The 14,133-nt window shown below is 42.3% G+C and overlaps 1 protein-coding gene across 1 annotated transcript in view; it reads left to right on the top strand.

Moving 5' to 3' along the window:
* Positions 1–14,133, top strand: part of NRDC (nardilysin convertase) — a 31,821-nt gene that overhangs the window by 15,711 nt on the left and 1,977 nt on the right. Inside the window, exons 14-30 of the mRNA XM_062581855.1 lie at positions 577–631; positions 1,963–2,067; positions 2,293–2,416; positions 2,841–2,927; positions 3,295–3,414; positions 4,856–4,907; positions 6,030–6,180; positions 7,337–7,464; positions 7,794–7,956; positions 9,241–9,272; positions 9,576–9,714; positions 10,268–10,315; positions 10,664–10,716; positions 11,332–11,415; positions 13,185–13,275; positions 13,596–13,712; positions 13,998–14,087. Of these exons, the coding sequence (XP_062437839.1) occupies positions 577–631; positions 1,963–2,067; positions 2,293–2,416; positions 2,841–2,927; positions 3,295–3,414; positions 4,856–4,907; positions 6,030–6,180; positions 7,337–7,464; positions 7,794–7,956; positions 9,241–9,272; positions 9,576–9,714; positions 10,268–10,315; positions 10,664–10,716; positions 11,332–11,415; positions 13,185–13,275; positions 13,596–13,712; positions 13,998–14,087 (1,639 nt within the window). The remainder of the gene's footprint in view (positions 1–576; positions 632–1,962; positions 2,068–2,292; positions 2,417–2,840; positions 2,928–3,294; positions 3,415–4,855; positions 4,908–6,029; positions 6,181–7,336; positions 7,465–7,793; positions 7,957–9,240; positions 9,273–9,575; positions 9,715–10,267; positions 10,316–10,663; positions 10,717–11,331; positions 11,416–13,184; positions 13,276–13,595; positions 13,713–13,997; positions 14,088–14,133) is intronic.

The raw sequence follows: 14,133 nt of genomic DNA on the forward strand, positions 1-14,133 counted from the left end.
CTGAGAGTTTCCTCTCCATTAGCCTTTTATTTGTAGTGTGTATACCTTTTGGTGGGAAAGACGTATCTATTTAACTTTGTAAGTTATTTAAACTATGTAAGTTTAAAAAACAGTTTGTGAAATGTTTATTCTTACTTCCTGGAGCTTTTAGATTGATTTATTGTGACCTGAATCTTAATTTTATTAAGCTAAAGTAGTGTAAATGTAAGGTGTAAAAAGTAAAGTTGCATTGATTTAAATAAATAATAACCGATAGTGAGGTACAGCTGTTGAGACAGGTCTCTGGAAGTCAGGAATGTGGTGTTCTGGTGTTAGCCTTTATGTTAATTTGATACCAGATTTTGACAATTTGTGGTTGTATCTGTCCCTCTTTGGAAAGTAGGTACTGGATGCCAAAGATGGAAGGAGTTGTATGTGTGTAAGATTGATATCTAGGTTTTGTACCTGAAAGAGTTGCTGTAGAGAAACTCAATCTTGATGCCTTTCCTGAAAGGTTTTTTTTTTTTTCAATTTCTTAATAAATGTGGTGGGGTAATGGAGGAAATCCACTTTTATCCTTTCCCACCTCCTTTATAGAATATGGGAAGAAATTCAGAAGATTGAAGCTAATGAATTTCACTACCAGGAACAGGTATGCATCCACTGTTTTCTGTTGGTGTATAAAGAAATCTTAATTCTTTCCAGATGCTCTAAGTCTTTTCAGAGACTTGAAGACCTGCCACTCTGCTGTGAGCATCAGGATCATAGAAATGCTGGGGGGGGGGGTGTTTTTTTTTTAATCCTTGCATCTGTAATTGCCTTCAAAATGGCAGATCAGGACTATGGAGTATCTTCAGTGACCTTCACATACTGGCAGAAAGTGGTATTTGCAAGTGATGCAGTCAGCAAGGACTACTACCAACACCCTTGAATAATATATAATAGACTAGCAGTTTTTTTGATAGGAAGAAGTTTATAACCAGTTACAGGTGCATCTTTTAAAGGTGCTTTTTTTTTTTTTTTTTAGCAGAATACAGCTTCTATGAATTCATTAGCAAAATGCATCTGTTATAAAATTGGAACTAACTAGCATCTCCTAACAAAAGCTTTCCCCATGAACAGTAGAGAACAGCTAAAACTTAATATCTCTAAAGGCTGGCTATTTAATATCGGACATAGCAAGACCATCTGTTGTCCTACACACACTTTTATGTTCGATCTCTGATCACTGCAAAGGAGGTTGTCCTATTTGAATTTTGACTTCATCAAGATGAAGCTCTGTAGTACTGAAAGCTTCGCATTAGTCATCTTGATTCTTTTTGATACTCCAAGCTAAACTTTTATGCTCCCAAAACTGCTACACTGCTCTAATACAATACGTACTTCCCCGTATCAAGTCAGGTAGGGTACAGAAAATACAGTTCACACTGAGGAAACACCAACTATTAAGACTCCTGCCTTTCTGGCCACTTGATAATGTTGAAACTGAGTCTTACACAGCTAAAAGACAGTCTGTACTTTCATGTCCAAATAGGAGGATGCTTTCCTTCTCCGGATGCACATCATCCCAGAGAACCTGGGGGCGGAGCAGAATCAGAGAGATGCCCATGCAGCTCCTCAGCTTTTTCTAGGTTCCATATCACTTTAGATCCTGAATTGCTGGGCTCACTTGCCTTCCCCAGAGGCAAGGAGCTCATTCTACTGGAATTTTAACTTGGCAGATTTACTGACTATAAGCACATGCTAAAGGCTGTTTCTTCTGTAAAGATGATGTCTCTGATGTCTCAGGATTCTCAGAGGAGTCTTGAGCATTAGATAGGGTTATGAAATATATTTGGTTTAATAACTAAAACTAAATGCAGTAACAAACAGCTTGCAACCCATGCTCACATAGCTGACCACTCAAGCTCTTGTCTGCACAAAGTTGGTATTCTACTTTCCTGATTATGTTAAAAAAAAAAAACTTTATTTAATTATTTACAGACAGATCCAGTTGACTATGTGGAAAGCCTTTGTGAGAACATGCAGTTGTTTCAGAAGGAGGATTTTTTGACAGGAGACCAGCTCCTCTTTGAATACAAGCCTGAGGTAAATATTCTTTGAACTCTAATTGTGTGTTTTGGTGAAGGGAAAACGTAGGCATACTGGGGCACATTTTTTGCATTAATTGGATCACACTTGCTTTACTGAGAAACCAAATCTCTCTTTAAGCTTATAATGTCTTGTTCTTCATGTGTTCAGATTAAGAACTCTTAGCAGGGTCAGGCAGAGCCAGAGTTGCATTTGAACTGAAGCATTATCTTGAACTTGCAGATCATTGCTGATGCCCTTAACCAGCTCACACCTCAGAGAGCCAACCTTGTTTTGCTATCTGCTGCCAACGAGGGCCAGTGTCATCTAAAAGAGAAGTGGTTTGGAACACAGTACAGTGTGGAAAGTAAGACAGCAGGAGAAACTTAAGAGAATGTCTGATTTATGCGCTAGGGCTATTAAAAGGGTGACAGCACAAAATACAACAGTGTGTGTTTTAGGAGGGAGGGACTGCGGTGAGCCCTCCTCTTGGTGGCTGCTCAAGTACGGAACAGAGGAACAAACACCACGGTGAAGGACGAGGCGTGTTGGTTAGCTGGACTGCGAACACATGCGGGCCTGATTTGCTTTTAAACAGGGCTGCTTTGGTCCTGCGCTAAGAGAGCTTTAGGAAGGGATGTAGACAGAGCTATGATGAACCAGATGACATAAAGAAACTCTATTGTCCTGCAAATGTTTGTGGAGATAGAAGCTAACAGATAAAGCAAATGTTCTAGAGAGTAGAATAATATCTTCCTGTTGAACAAAATGCATTCCATGTTTTTTAATAGATATTGACAAATACTGGAGTGACTTATGGGCCAGTGACTTTGAGTTAAATCAGGATTTACACCTTCCAGAAGAAAACAAATACATAGGTAAGGCACCTGAACATGAATGAAATCTTCCCTCAATAATTTATTTGAGAATTTGCTCAGATTTTGACACACTTTATTTCCATCCAAACATAAACTTTTTTTTTGTAAATTAAAAAATATGTGAACTATGTTCACCTACATTTTATTTAATGCTCTTTTATTTATAAGTTTGAGAATTGACTAAGATGCAAGTTTATAAATCGGATAATCATAAGAGAGCAGGCCTCACACAGTCAGTGAGAACTATCACTTGAGAAGGGGAACTTTATTTGCTTAACCCTCTGCATGACTTCTAAGACCTATGTCTAAGACCATTTCATGTGGCCGTGAAATGCAGTAACTTCCTTTTTTTTTGCTCTTTTGTTAGCCACTGACTTTGCTTTGAAAGTTGCTGACTGCCCTGAGACAGAATATCCAGTCAAAACGTTAAGCACACAACAAGGCTGTCTCTGGTACAGGAAGGATGATAAATTCAAAATCCCCAAAGGTAAATGGCTTCCATTTTACTTCACAAACTGCAAGGAAAAAAAAAATCTCTGAAGCAATGGGCACTTGAGTAATTCTGGTAATCTGCAGGGCTTGTTGCTACTTTTTGCCTCTTGTGTTTCATGTGAGAGTGCTGCTTTACCTGCCATTTCACGTATAACCCTCCTTTTTGACTAACTACGAGAAAGGTGTGTTCAGACTTTTGTCTTAGTAGCTGTAATCTGTTTGCTTTTCTTTTTTCCCCTTGATCGTTCAGGAACTTGTTTGTCTAGGGATTTTCTGCCAGTCCTGGCTCTGGTTTGTCTTAGTCTGGGTATAAAGATGTGCAGCTGTTCAATGATATGGAAGATTTTTGGTTTAGGCAGTTTATAAAAATCGAGATGCCAGCTTACTTAGAAGCTGTCTAAAAATATGACCACTCCCAGCTGTGAATTGGAGTCCCCTTATGCACAGCACTGCACATACATGTTCCCGTGGCGTGAAAAGATAGTTCTGAGATTCAGCTGTGACTTGCAAGCTTCGGGTCACGGTAAAATTGCATTTTCGTTTTTTGGTAACCCCGAGATTTGCCATTTCTAATGTAAATTGTACATCAGAGGAGGAAGGGATATTGCCTTTTTCATAGTGTGGGACAAGCTACACAGTCATGCAAAATTTGTGCATCTCATCTGAGCACTGTTTGGAATTGCAGCTCTACCAGTAATGCACCCAGATTCTTAGGGCTTTCCTTGCAGGAAATCCCTATTTTTAACAGCTGGATTTTTTTTGAAGGGCAGTAACCCGTAACAGTGCTCAGCATTTAAAATCAGTTCTTACTATCAGCTCTTCCATAGTCTTTTTGATATATTTATCAGCCAGGATAGAAGAGAAGCAGGTAAACTACTCTGTAGCTAGTACTGCTGATACCTCATGTTAAAATTACTGAAAAATACTGACTTCTGGAAGTTTGGCAGACAGAATATGTGACTGGGACCAAGGCTTGAGAATGAAGATGCATGTTTAGTTAGAAAAACTACAATCTCTTCTACTGAAAGAGAAAAATGCGACCTGGAATTGAGATGTGTGGAAAACATCTTGCTGTTTTCAAGCAGAATGTCACAGTTGTTTGGGTCTGGTAAACAGACATTTTGTGGGATTTTCTTAGAACTCTCCTTTCTTTATATTGGTCCCATCATGTGAGTTAATATTTTACAAAGCACAGCCTTATTTTTCTAATATTTGATATTTTTAAGGGAGGATTTGAGGCTGAAAGTGAGAAGACATTTGGTGATGAGTTCATATAAGTAAAAATATACGTTTGTAGCTGAATGACCGTTTTCTTTGGTCGTGGTCATGTCATCTTCAAATCATGACCAAAGAATAACCTGATAGAAATATATTTGGATTTGGAAAGCTGCCACTTTTTGTACAATTGCTCATTTAAGTCTTTTTCTCCTTACCAGCTTATGTTCGTTTTCATCTGATCTCTCCATTGATACAGCAGTCTGCAGAGAAGTAAGGATTATGTTATTTGTGCTTATCTGGCAGAGTAATTGAACTCTCATGTGTAGCTAAAAAGTACAGGAAAATATAAATTTTAAAGTGAAATAAATTCAGGCTACTTTTCCTCATGTTCTTACACTTCTGTAGTGGTTTTATCTGTAGCTGGATGAGGATGGTTTTCAGGAGAGCAGTACTATAGCAGACAGACATATGCAAGTAGCATGGTGTGTCATTCCCCAGTGCAGATTTCGGCACATTAATGTTAAGAGCAGCAGTGCACATACCAGGAGGAAGTGCTCAAGTAAAGAAAAAGAGCAGTCCGCAGCCATATGCAAACCCAGCAGCGTGGGAGCAGGTGAAGAGACTATCGACAGCTTTTGGAACCAGCTGTTTGTTATGCGCCTCAAGACTGAAGTTCTGCACATGCAGCCCTTCTGCTAATCTTAGGCTAGTGCTGTCATTTGTAACAAATTTCATAATGGTTTTATTGTAATTGTGCTGAGACCTGCACAAGGAATGCTTTGGGAATGCTTTTATAAATGTTTTCATCAGGACTTTGTTGGTTTGCATGCTGAACCGGAGTCTCGGCAATAACAAAAATCTGGAAGTACCAGAGTGCAGTTCCCACTTTGCAGCCTCATTCTCTGTAGCTTATTTTTATTTCAATTCTCATTATAGCTCAATAAATAAATAGCAGTCTCATTACTCAGATCTTCAGGATAGCAGAAGCTTCTTCAAATAAAACTGAGGGAGTCCCACATTCCTTTAAACAAAGTATAAAAATCTTATTTTCTGTGTGACTATGCACTATTTTGAGCATTGGCATGTTACAATTCCTGCTTTTTGAAAAATCTTAAACCATGTGAAGTTGGAATCTTATTCAGTGCAAAGGATAGTTTAACGTCAAAGTAATTTTTAACTAGCCTTGTGTGCTTTCTCAGTAAAGTGAAGTTTGCATTCTATATTTCTAGGTTTTGTGAAAATTGGTTTTGAATCTGATTTTACTGAAGTATTCATTTCTGTTGGAGAACTTCTCATGTGTACCATCAAACTCATTGGCCTTGAATTTTTTTTCTCTCTCTCCTATTCCATCCTTTTTTTTTTTTTTGACTCTTCACTCCCTTCTCCATGCAGCATAGTATTGTTTGATACATTTGTAAACATCCTTTCCCACAATCTTGCTGAACCAGCTTACGAAGCAGACGTTGCTCAGTTGGAATACAAGCTAGTAGCTGGAGAACATGGCTTAGTTGTTCGAGTGAAAGGATTCAATCATAAACTACCTGTAAGTACTGCTGCTCTGCTAAGAACATGTGCGTGCCGCTTTTCTGCTAGCAGTAGTTGAGCTGCTTGTCTGAGCTGCCTAGAAAATTCAGTTTCTGTATCATTAGAATGACTTAGAAAACTCTCTTGGCTGGAGTTTTCACTGTTTAGATGAGGTATTTTTAATCGGAAAATTTCTGTCACTGAATATATGTTCAGATATAGGGAAATACAGAAAACACTTTTTCATGTGGTTAAAAAATACATAAAGTTATAAAGATACAGTTTTATTCGCTTTTACAAGCTCAAATTACTGACCTTTGGCTGGCTGCCTTCCTTCAGGTAATGCCTGTACTCCCATTAGCTCTAACAGCTTTATCTTTAAACGGGGCTGCGAGTCTCCCATGTTCCTTCAGCATGTTAAAACCCATCTATCTATAAGCTAACGCTATTTGCACATTGTCCTGAGAAATGTACCTCAAAAATAGTTCTGTTTACAGTTTGATTTGGGAGATGCAACTTCCGAACATGCTCATTTTGGATGCAGGGTTTTTTTGCTGAGTTGGTGAAAGCTATGAGAGCGGGAGGACACCTGCTCCCCTTCCCGTGCCGCTGGCCGGGCGAGACACGGCAGGCCCAGGTGGAGGGCACGTAGGGGCTGGAGCGTAACTCTCCGCGGAGAGGCGAAGCCCAGCTTCCTTAGCCCTTCATTGCAAGGGCTTGGCTGGAGTCTTTAACAAAACTGTCAGTCATCTATCAGACCTGTTATTGTGAGATTGAACAGAAAAAGCCAGAGATGCAAATAGCCTGCCCCTTTTTTAATCACAGATACTGCTCTGTCGTAAAGCTCAGCTGTAACAGAAAAAAGCTGAAATATCCAGTACAGAAGCGTTGACAGTATAGGCCAGGTTTGTTTCAACAGAATGCCAAACCTTCTCTGCTTATTTAGGGTATTGAAATTATGTCGTTCACTTTTTTAAAATACTGTCCTCTTGAAACTGACTGTAATTTGGTATGTAATTGTCTAGGGAAGAATGTCCGAGAGAATTGAGGAATGTGCTTTAGTAATAGTCTGTGTCTTTTTTTATGTTGATAAATAGGGATTTCTTTCTTTATATAAAATTCGGTTTAGACTGGTCATCTTTTCCAAAAATGACTTGAAACTGTTTTCTTTCCAGCTTCTATTTCAGCTCATCATTGATCACTTGTCTGACTTCAGCTTTACTCCAGCAGTTTTTGAAATGATAACAGAGCAGCTGAAGAAGACATACTTCAACATCCTCATCAAACCTGAGACCTTGGCCAAGTGAGTTTCTGTGGGAGGGCAAACGGTGGCGGCACCCTAAGTGTTGAGGTTGAACCGGAGAGCTCAGGTGCTCGTGGAGGCTCTTCCAGGTTAGCTTGTGCCTTAGAGAGCTCGAGTGGCTCTGCAACCAGGGTATCAAACGTGGGGGGCAGATGGGAGATCCAGCTAGCTGCCGCCGGCGGTGGGTGCGTAGGGAGGGCAATGAGCCCATAGAAACGCTTCTGGCTACCATCTCCCTGTCTCCAGTACGTTCCTGAGTCAGACATGGGATCTTTTATGTGAAACGGCTCTTGACGGTTTGTGATTTTGTTTTCCTTCTCGCGCTGCAGGGATGTGCGTCTCCTGATTTTAGAATACGGCAGGTGGTCCATGATAGATAAGTACGAGACGCTGATGAACGGCCTTTCCATCGAGTCTCTCTCATCCTTTGTTAAGGCTTTCAAATCGCAGCTCTTCGTGGAGGGTCTTGTGCAAGGAAACTTCACAAGCAAAGTAAGTACCGCTTCAGCAGCTGACCCTTACTGAACCTCGGACTTAAAACGTGCTTAAGTGCAGTTGCCACAACTCTGACGCTGACCTGCCAGCTGCTGCCTCTTTGGTGCCGGCAAACTGGAGGCTCGCTGGTGCTGGGCAGCTTCACCACTAACTGCTCAGGAGCACTAGTGTGGATAGGTCACTGGGGAGCCCTTAACTGCCCATCTGAAGAGAGGTTTTCTTCGGGAATTTGGATGTGAACTGCAGAGAGGGGAAAATGTGGTGGAAATATGCCTGTAGCCTGTTTCCACTGTTGCTACCATTTTTGATACTGTTTGATATATCGATTTATTTGATATTGTCAACTTTTGATGGTGGTGCTACAGAGGGAGGCTTCCCTTGAACTACATCTTAATCTGGGATGTTGATTGCCAGCATGATTTGAGTAAACCTCACTGAAGGTCTGTCATCTTTGATCTCATTAAACACCTGCAGTATCTGTTGAAGACTTCTACCCTGGGATTAGGTCACACATAATCCTACGAAGCTGTTTAAAATAGGGTTGTAACAGGGCTTAGCTCCACGAATCCAGCGTCATGAGTGCATACGTATGGCTAGGGAGAGGAGCCTCCTGCAAATATGATATATCCTAAGAAGTTTGTCTTAACTGGCAGCATTTGTCCTCAAACTGTTTAAAGCCTCCTAAGGGAAACTTGGTAATGTCTTATTGGAGCTCAGGTTCTTGCAATGTCAGCTGTAGCCTCTTGGACTACAGGACAGAAGACGGCCTGAGAGTTTAATCATGATTTGTTGAAAAATCTTCGTTCAAAATGTTTGTATTGCTGCTGCTAAGCTGCTTTCACACTACTGTGTGTGTGAGCCTGTCACTCCTACGTTAGTTTTCATCTTTCACTTGCTTGTTCCGTTCACTCCACAAGCTTGGGAATCTTCTTCCCAGAACTCCAACTTCATGTGCAGGACGGGGGCCTCCCACGTGCATCCCTCACTGCTGGGATGGCTGAAGCTTTTCTCCTATTTTTGCACTCTCCCTGCTGGGAAGTTAAAGTGCAAGAAGCTGATTGGAGACTTCTGTTCTGCTTTGCAGCATAGGGTGGAGGTGTCCCTGGGGGGACCTGGGAGAGGGCGAGTCCTCGGGGAGGCGGCGGGACATAGGTGGCGTGCCAAAACGTGGCTGTGCTCTGCTTGGAGATCACTTTCTCAAGCGATGCACTGTAACGTGTGCCTGTGAATTGGAGCTAATTCTCTTCTAACTAAAACTTATGTTTGTGCTTTCTGTCCTAGGAAGCCAAGGATTTTCTGAATTACGTTGTTCAGTGAGTATCTCTGACTCCAGCACAGTTCTCACCGGGTAACTAAAAACAAGTTAAGATTCTTTATTTGGAGGAAGGCCTCAGGGTGGGTGCAGTGCAGAAATTGTTTTCTCCCATCCTGGATACGGTGCTGCCGGTGTTCCCTGGAGGTAGTGATTCATCATGGCAGCTTAAGCAGAACATTGTTCTGGTATTGGGAAGAGGAAAATAATGTCAGTCTGGGCGTGTGAACGTCTGGGGTGCTGTGTTGTTTTTGGCCAAGCTGTGAGCAAGAGGTTGACACTTCGCTGTTTGTGCTTCTTTCAGAAAGCTGCAGTTCGCTCCTCTGGCCCATCCCTGCCCCGTTCAGTTCCGGGTGGTGGATCTGCCAAACGCACACCTCCTCTGTAAGGTGAAAACTCTCAACAAAGGTGATGCCAACTCTGAAGTGACAGTTTATTACCAGGTAACGTGTTAGCTTTGTCTGTACAAGTTTATTCCCGCTGATACCTGCTGGTGCTGTACTTGTATTTACGTCACAGTCTTGAGGGCCAGGCTCGGAACAGGGATTTTACAGTGTGCGGTGAAAACTGGCACAAATGCATCCTCTTGGCCTCAGTGGCTAAAACCCTGGTGGGCTCTCAAAGCACGTGGTGTTTCCTACGTGGGGGTGCAGGAATGTGTCGTCACGCCTGTCTCCTCCCTTTCCAAACTGGCATCTTCCCCTCTCTGCCTGTGCTAGCAGTAGCAGCTGGGTTTTGTTGCCTTAGTTATTTCCTAGTTTTCCTACCACTGATCTTATGGTCCTGGGTGAAACCCCACTCTTCTGCTTCAAAAGCCATTTTCATGCTTCTACAGAAGCCAAAAGCTTTTCAACTGTTCCTGTCGTGAACTGTCATGTCCTTAACGCTGCATTCCACACTGAGGTTTGTATGTCACAGCTGCCACCTTGATCTGGACTGGACTGTCGCACTTAACTCCATGAAATCACCCTAAATTCTTCTCCATTTTCTTTTTAGTCAGGTGCCAGAAACTTAAGGGAATATACCCTTATGGAGCTGCTTGTGGTAAGTTGGTTGGTGTTTGTGTCTTTTTCAAGCAGGCGTTTTTAGTAGTCGTAACCCGGGAAAGTGTCCTCCCTGAAAACAGCGCCTGGAACTAAGTTAAGGCCGTGGGGCTAAATGACACGACGGTGGGAGTGTTGCTCGCCCCGATTAGACTCTGAGTGGTTGGGACAGGACACCCAGACTGCTGGAGTGATGGAAGCTATGGAGGGCAACGTTGCAGCCTTTCCTAATTCAGTGGGGGAAGTGGGTGCCTGGAAAGGCAGCAGTTCGTTTTTACCCCATGTTGCAGTCAGGGGTGGCTACAGAGGAGCATCGCTGCTTCTGTAACTCACTTGTACTCTGTTCCAGATGCACATGGAAGAGCCTTGCTTTGACTTCCTGAGAACCAAGCAAACCCTTGGGTGAGTCCATGGTATCAGCATAGCTCCTGTCTACCTGCTTTTGCCATTCCCTAGTATTTTTACTTTGGAAGCCTCTTCCTGCACAGTGGCTAATTCCTGACTTATTGTAACTGAACCAGCAGCATTACACATCAAACCAAGAGCTCCCTTCAACACAAACTTCAGCCTCGTTGCTCTAGATTCCTAAAAAAAATTTGTATTTATTACCGGTAAGCTAACTTGGAATTAGTGAGCAGAAAGTCGTTCCTTCCGCTTCCCAAATAGTTTTCCGTTCCATGTGCTCATGCCTGTTTTCATTTCCATCGTGGAAGACTCCATCAGAGGCATCCTCTATTCCAAGAACCTGAAACAAGCTTTCCACAGATGCAGGTCTATCACTTTCTGTTTGAACTGGTTTGCAGGAATTAACAAACACAAATACTTTGGGAGGCTTAAAAGGATTTCCTAAAAATGAGAAAACATTGAAGTGCTTTGGTGGAGGCAATAATAGGAATAAAGAGTATTTTGAGGCTTTATAACTGAGATTATTTTGTAAAAAGTGCCAGTACTATTCTAACTTGTAGGGGAGAATTTTTGTGCTTGTGGAATGACTTTTTTGTCTCCCTTTGCTTTAAGCTACCACGTGTACCCCACCTGCAGGAATACTTCCGGCATTCTTGGATTCTCCGTCACTGTAGCAACGCAGGCAACTAAGTACAAGTAAGTGCTTGGTGGTTGATGTTTCCAGCCTTGCCACAGCGGTCAGGCGCCTCAGGGCTGCCCGTGCTCGCGTCCGGTGAGGGCAGCGGGGCCTCTGGCCCGTGTCCAGCCGGGGCTGTGACACCAGCACCGCGGGGCCCTGCAGGCTTGGCTGGAGGCGGCTCACGGAGCCGGGCCAGCTTCGTTCAGGGCAACCAGGCTGCAGGGCCAGGCGCGCGCAGGATCCACCTCCTCAGCGGTTAATCAGAGCGATCTCGCAGGCTTTAGGCTGCACGGTGGCCCCCAATCTTTTCTTAGCGCGTCACTGTGAGGAGCATTGACCATGACACCCTGTGTAGCTGTGGGAACACGAAAGAAATTGAAACTGGCTCATAGGGTCCAGAAGACCGTTGTGGTCAAGAGCCGTGGGGCAGCCAGGGGGCTGGTGAATGTTTAAGTTCATCACGTTGTGCGGTGCAAAGGGATGCTCTAAATGGCACCTGTTGCAGCTGCAGACCGAACGCAAAGACCACGGTACAGAGCGCCGGTGTCAACTGCTTTCTGGAAGAGTGATGTGTAACAAGGTGGTCAGTGGGTGATGCACGTATTAGGTAGTAAGCATCTAAGACTCACTGGATATAGTGAGGTAGTGAGGTGTAATATGTGACCATATTACATGCTGTATTTTGTTTAAGTAATGTACTTACGCAGCATCTAGCTGAAGAATAATTACTGAGTGACGTTCATTTAATTTTTTTCTTTGTTTTAGTAGAATGGGTCACAGCTGACTTTAGGTTGCTTTTGCGTGCACCTGCTCTCACGTACGAGTTAGATGCGGTAACATTCACCTGTTCCAGGCCTGCAACTTCTATTCAACGAGGGGAGTTGTATGTGATCCCAAATTGAATGTGAAAGCAGCAGCTCTTGTGTTAGCTTGTAACATTGCTGACATAGGGACTGAAACAAAAGCAAAAGTCTTAAGCTTCTGAAACTGCTGTGGTCCTAACTTGAATAGAGATAAATAATTCAGAGATTAAGTAAAATATCACACTGCCCTTTAGCTTACTCTCCCAGGAGAGAACACTACATAGCTTCTCTTCTGACCCAGTTTCAGCAGCCAGACTGCTATTATGTTTTTGTTTAAAGCTGGGGCTAACTACAGGTATTTCTTCCAATGACCTGTACTAGGGGAAAGATCTGTCAAAGTTAAAACAGATATATGAAATATTTGCAGCATCTCTGTTAGTAAAAGTTTAATTAGCCCAGAGTACTGCTGCCGCTGATTTTTACATTTGAATGACACTTCCAGTATTGAGGTCTGTCTCATCTATGAAGGTTTAATATTTCAAAGGTGTCACACGCCATCACGTCACCTACTCTCTTTCTTTCTTTTCTAAGTGATTAGAATTTAACCATCGATGTGCAGAGCTCCGAGGTGAAATTTAAAGTGCAGCCCTGCTGCAGCACGCTGTAGCCAACACAGCTATGTTTAGTTTACCGCAGCCTGGGTTCCCTGATGGGTTTAACATCACAGCTAATGCCTCTTCGGGGGTTTATACAACCCTCACTGGTTCTACAGAGGAGTCCTTTTGTTTGACCAGTACTTGAGCTAGAGCACTGGTTTGATACCCAGGAAATAGAAAAGCTGGTGGTTACAGGTGTGTGATGACAGGGAATGGGCAGCATCCCAAGCATTCCATCTTCGTTTAATTGATTGTTGTTCGGCTACTTTACGTGTTAGTGGTTTTTTTTTTTCTTCTCCTGAGATGACTTAACTAACTCTCTTTTAGTTCTGAATTGGTTGACAAGAAAATAGAGGAGTTTCTTTCTTGCTTTGAAGAGAAAATCAAGCATTTAACCGAAGAAGCTTTTAGCACCCAGGTAAAAGTTGATCTTAAAAAAGCTCTTCCCTTAACTGCTAAACGATATCCAAACTGGAGGATGGGGTTGCACGTCTCTGGTTTATTTCTGAGGCTTTCTGAACAAAGGACTCGTTTTTGAATCCTGCTTCTCCCTCTCTGCATTCATTCTGTTGACACTTCTCTTCTGGAAATTTACAGTTAAAAGTCTGAAAACAATTAACTGCCTTGTTTAATGTAACTTAGGATTTCTTGTAGTATCACTGAACACAATAGATAGATTGTAAATTGAGGTACTTTAAACCCTTTGAAACCAGTTGTTTTGTTTTCTCTCAAATGTAGGTTACAGCTTTAATAAAGCTTAAAGAATGTGAAGACTCCCATCTTGGAGAGGAAGTAGATAGAAACTGGAATGAAGTTGTGACACAGCAGTATCTCTTTGACAGGCTTGCCCGTGAGGTAGTTATGAATTACTTTCAAAGTGCAAGTAATCTAAATTTTTTTTTTAATAAGGCCAAATGGAACATGGGCACTTAATTTTTTTGCAGCCATGCTTTAAAGGCAAAGTATAAATAGAATAAACTCCCCTCTTAGAGTGATACACTGACCCTAAAAATACATGTTACTCTTAAAGGTGGTTGTTTTAGCTGATGAGGTGTAGTTCATAGAGATGCTATTTTGTTTAAAATGACTGATCCATCACTGTGCTATTTACACCTCATCCCTGATGTTTGTGGGTTTTAGATCGAAGCTTTGAAGTCTGTTACTAAATCAGACCTGGTCAGCTGGTTCCAGGCTCACAGAAGCAAAGAAAAGAAAGTGCTGAGTGTACACGTGAGTGTTGCCTGGCAGTTCCATGTTGTCAATTAGATTGCATTTA

The sequence above is a fragment of the Rhea pennata genome, chromosome 8 (assembly GCF_028389875.1).
Source record: "Rhea pennata isolate bPtePen1 chromosome 8, bPtePen1.pri, whole genome shotgun sequence".
In the NCBI taxonomy this organism is placed as follows: Eukaryota; Metazoa; Chordata; class Aves; order Rheiformes; family Rheidae; genus Rhea; species Rhea pennata.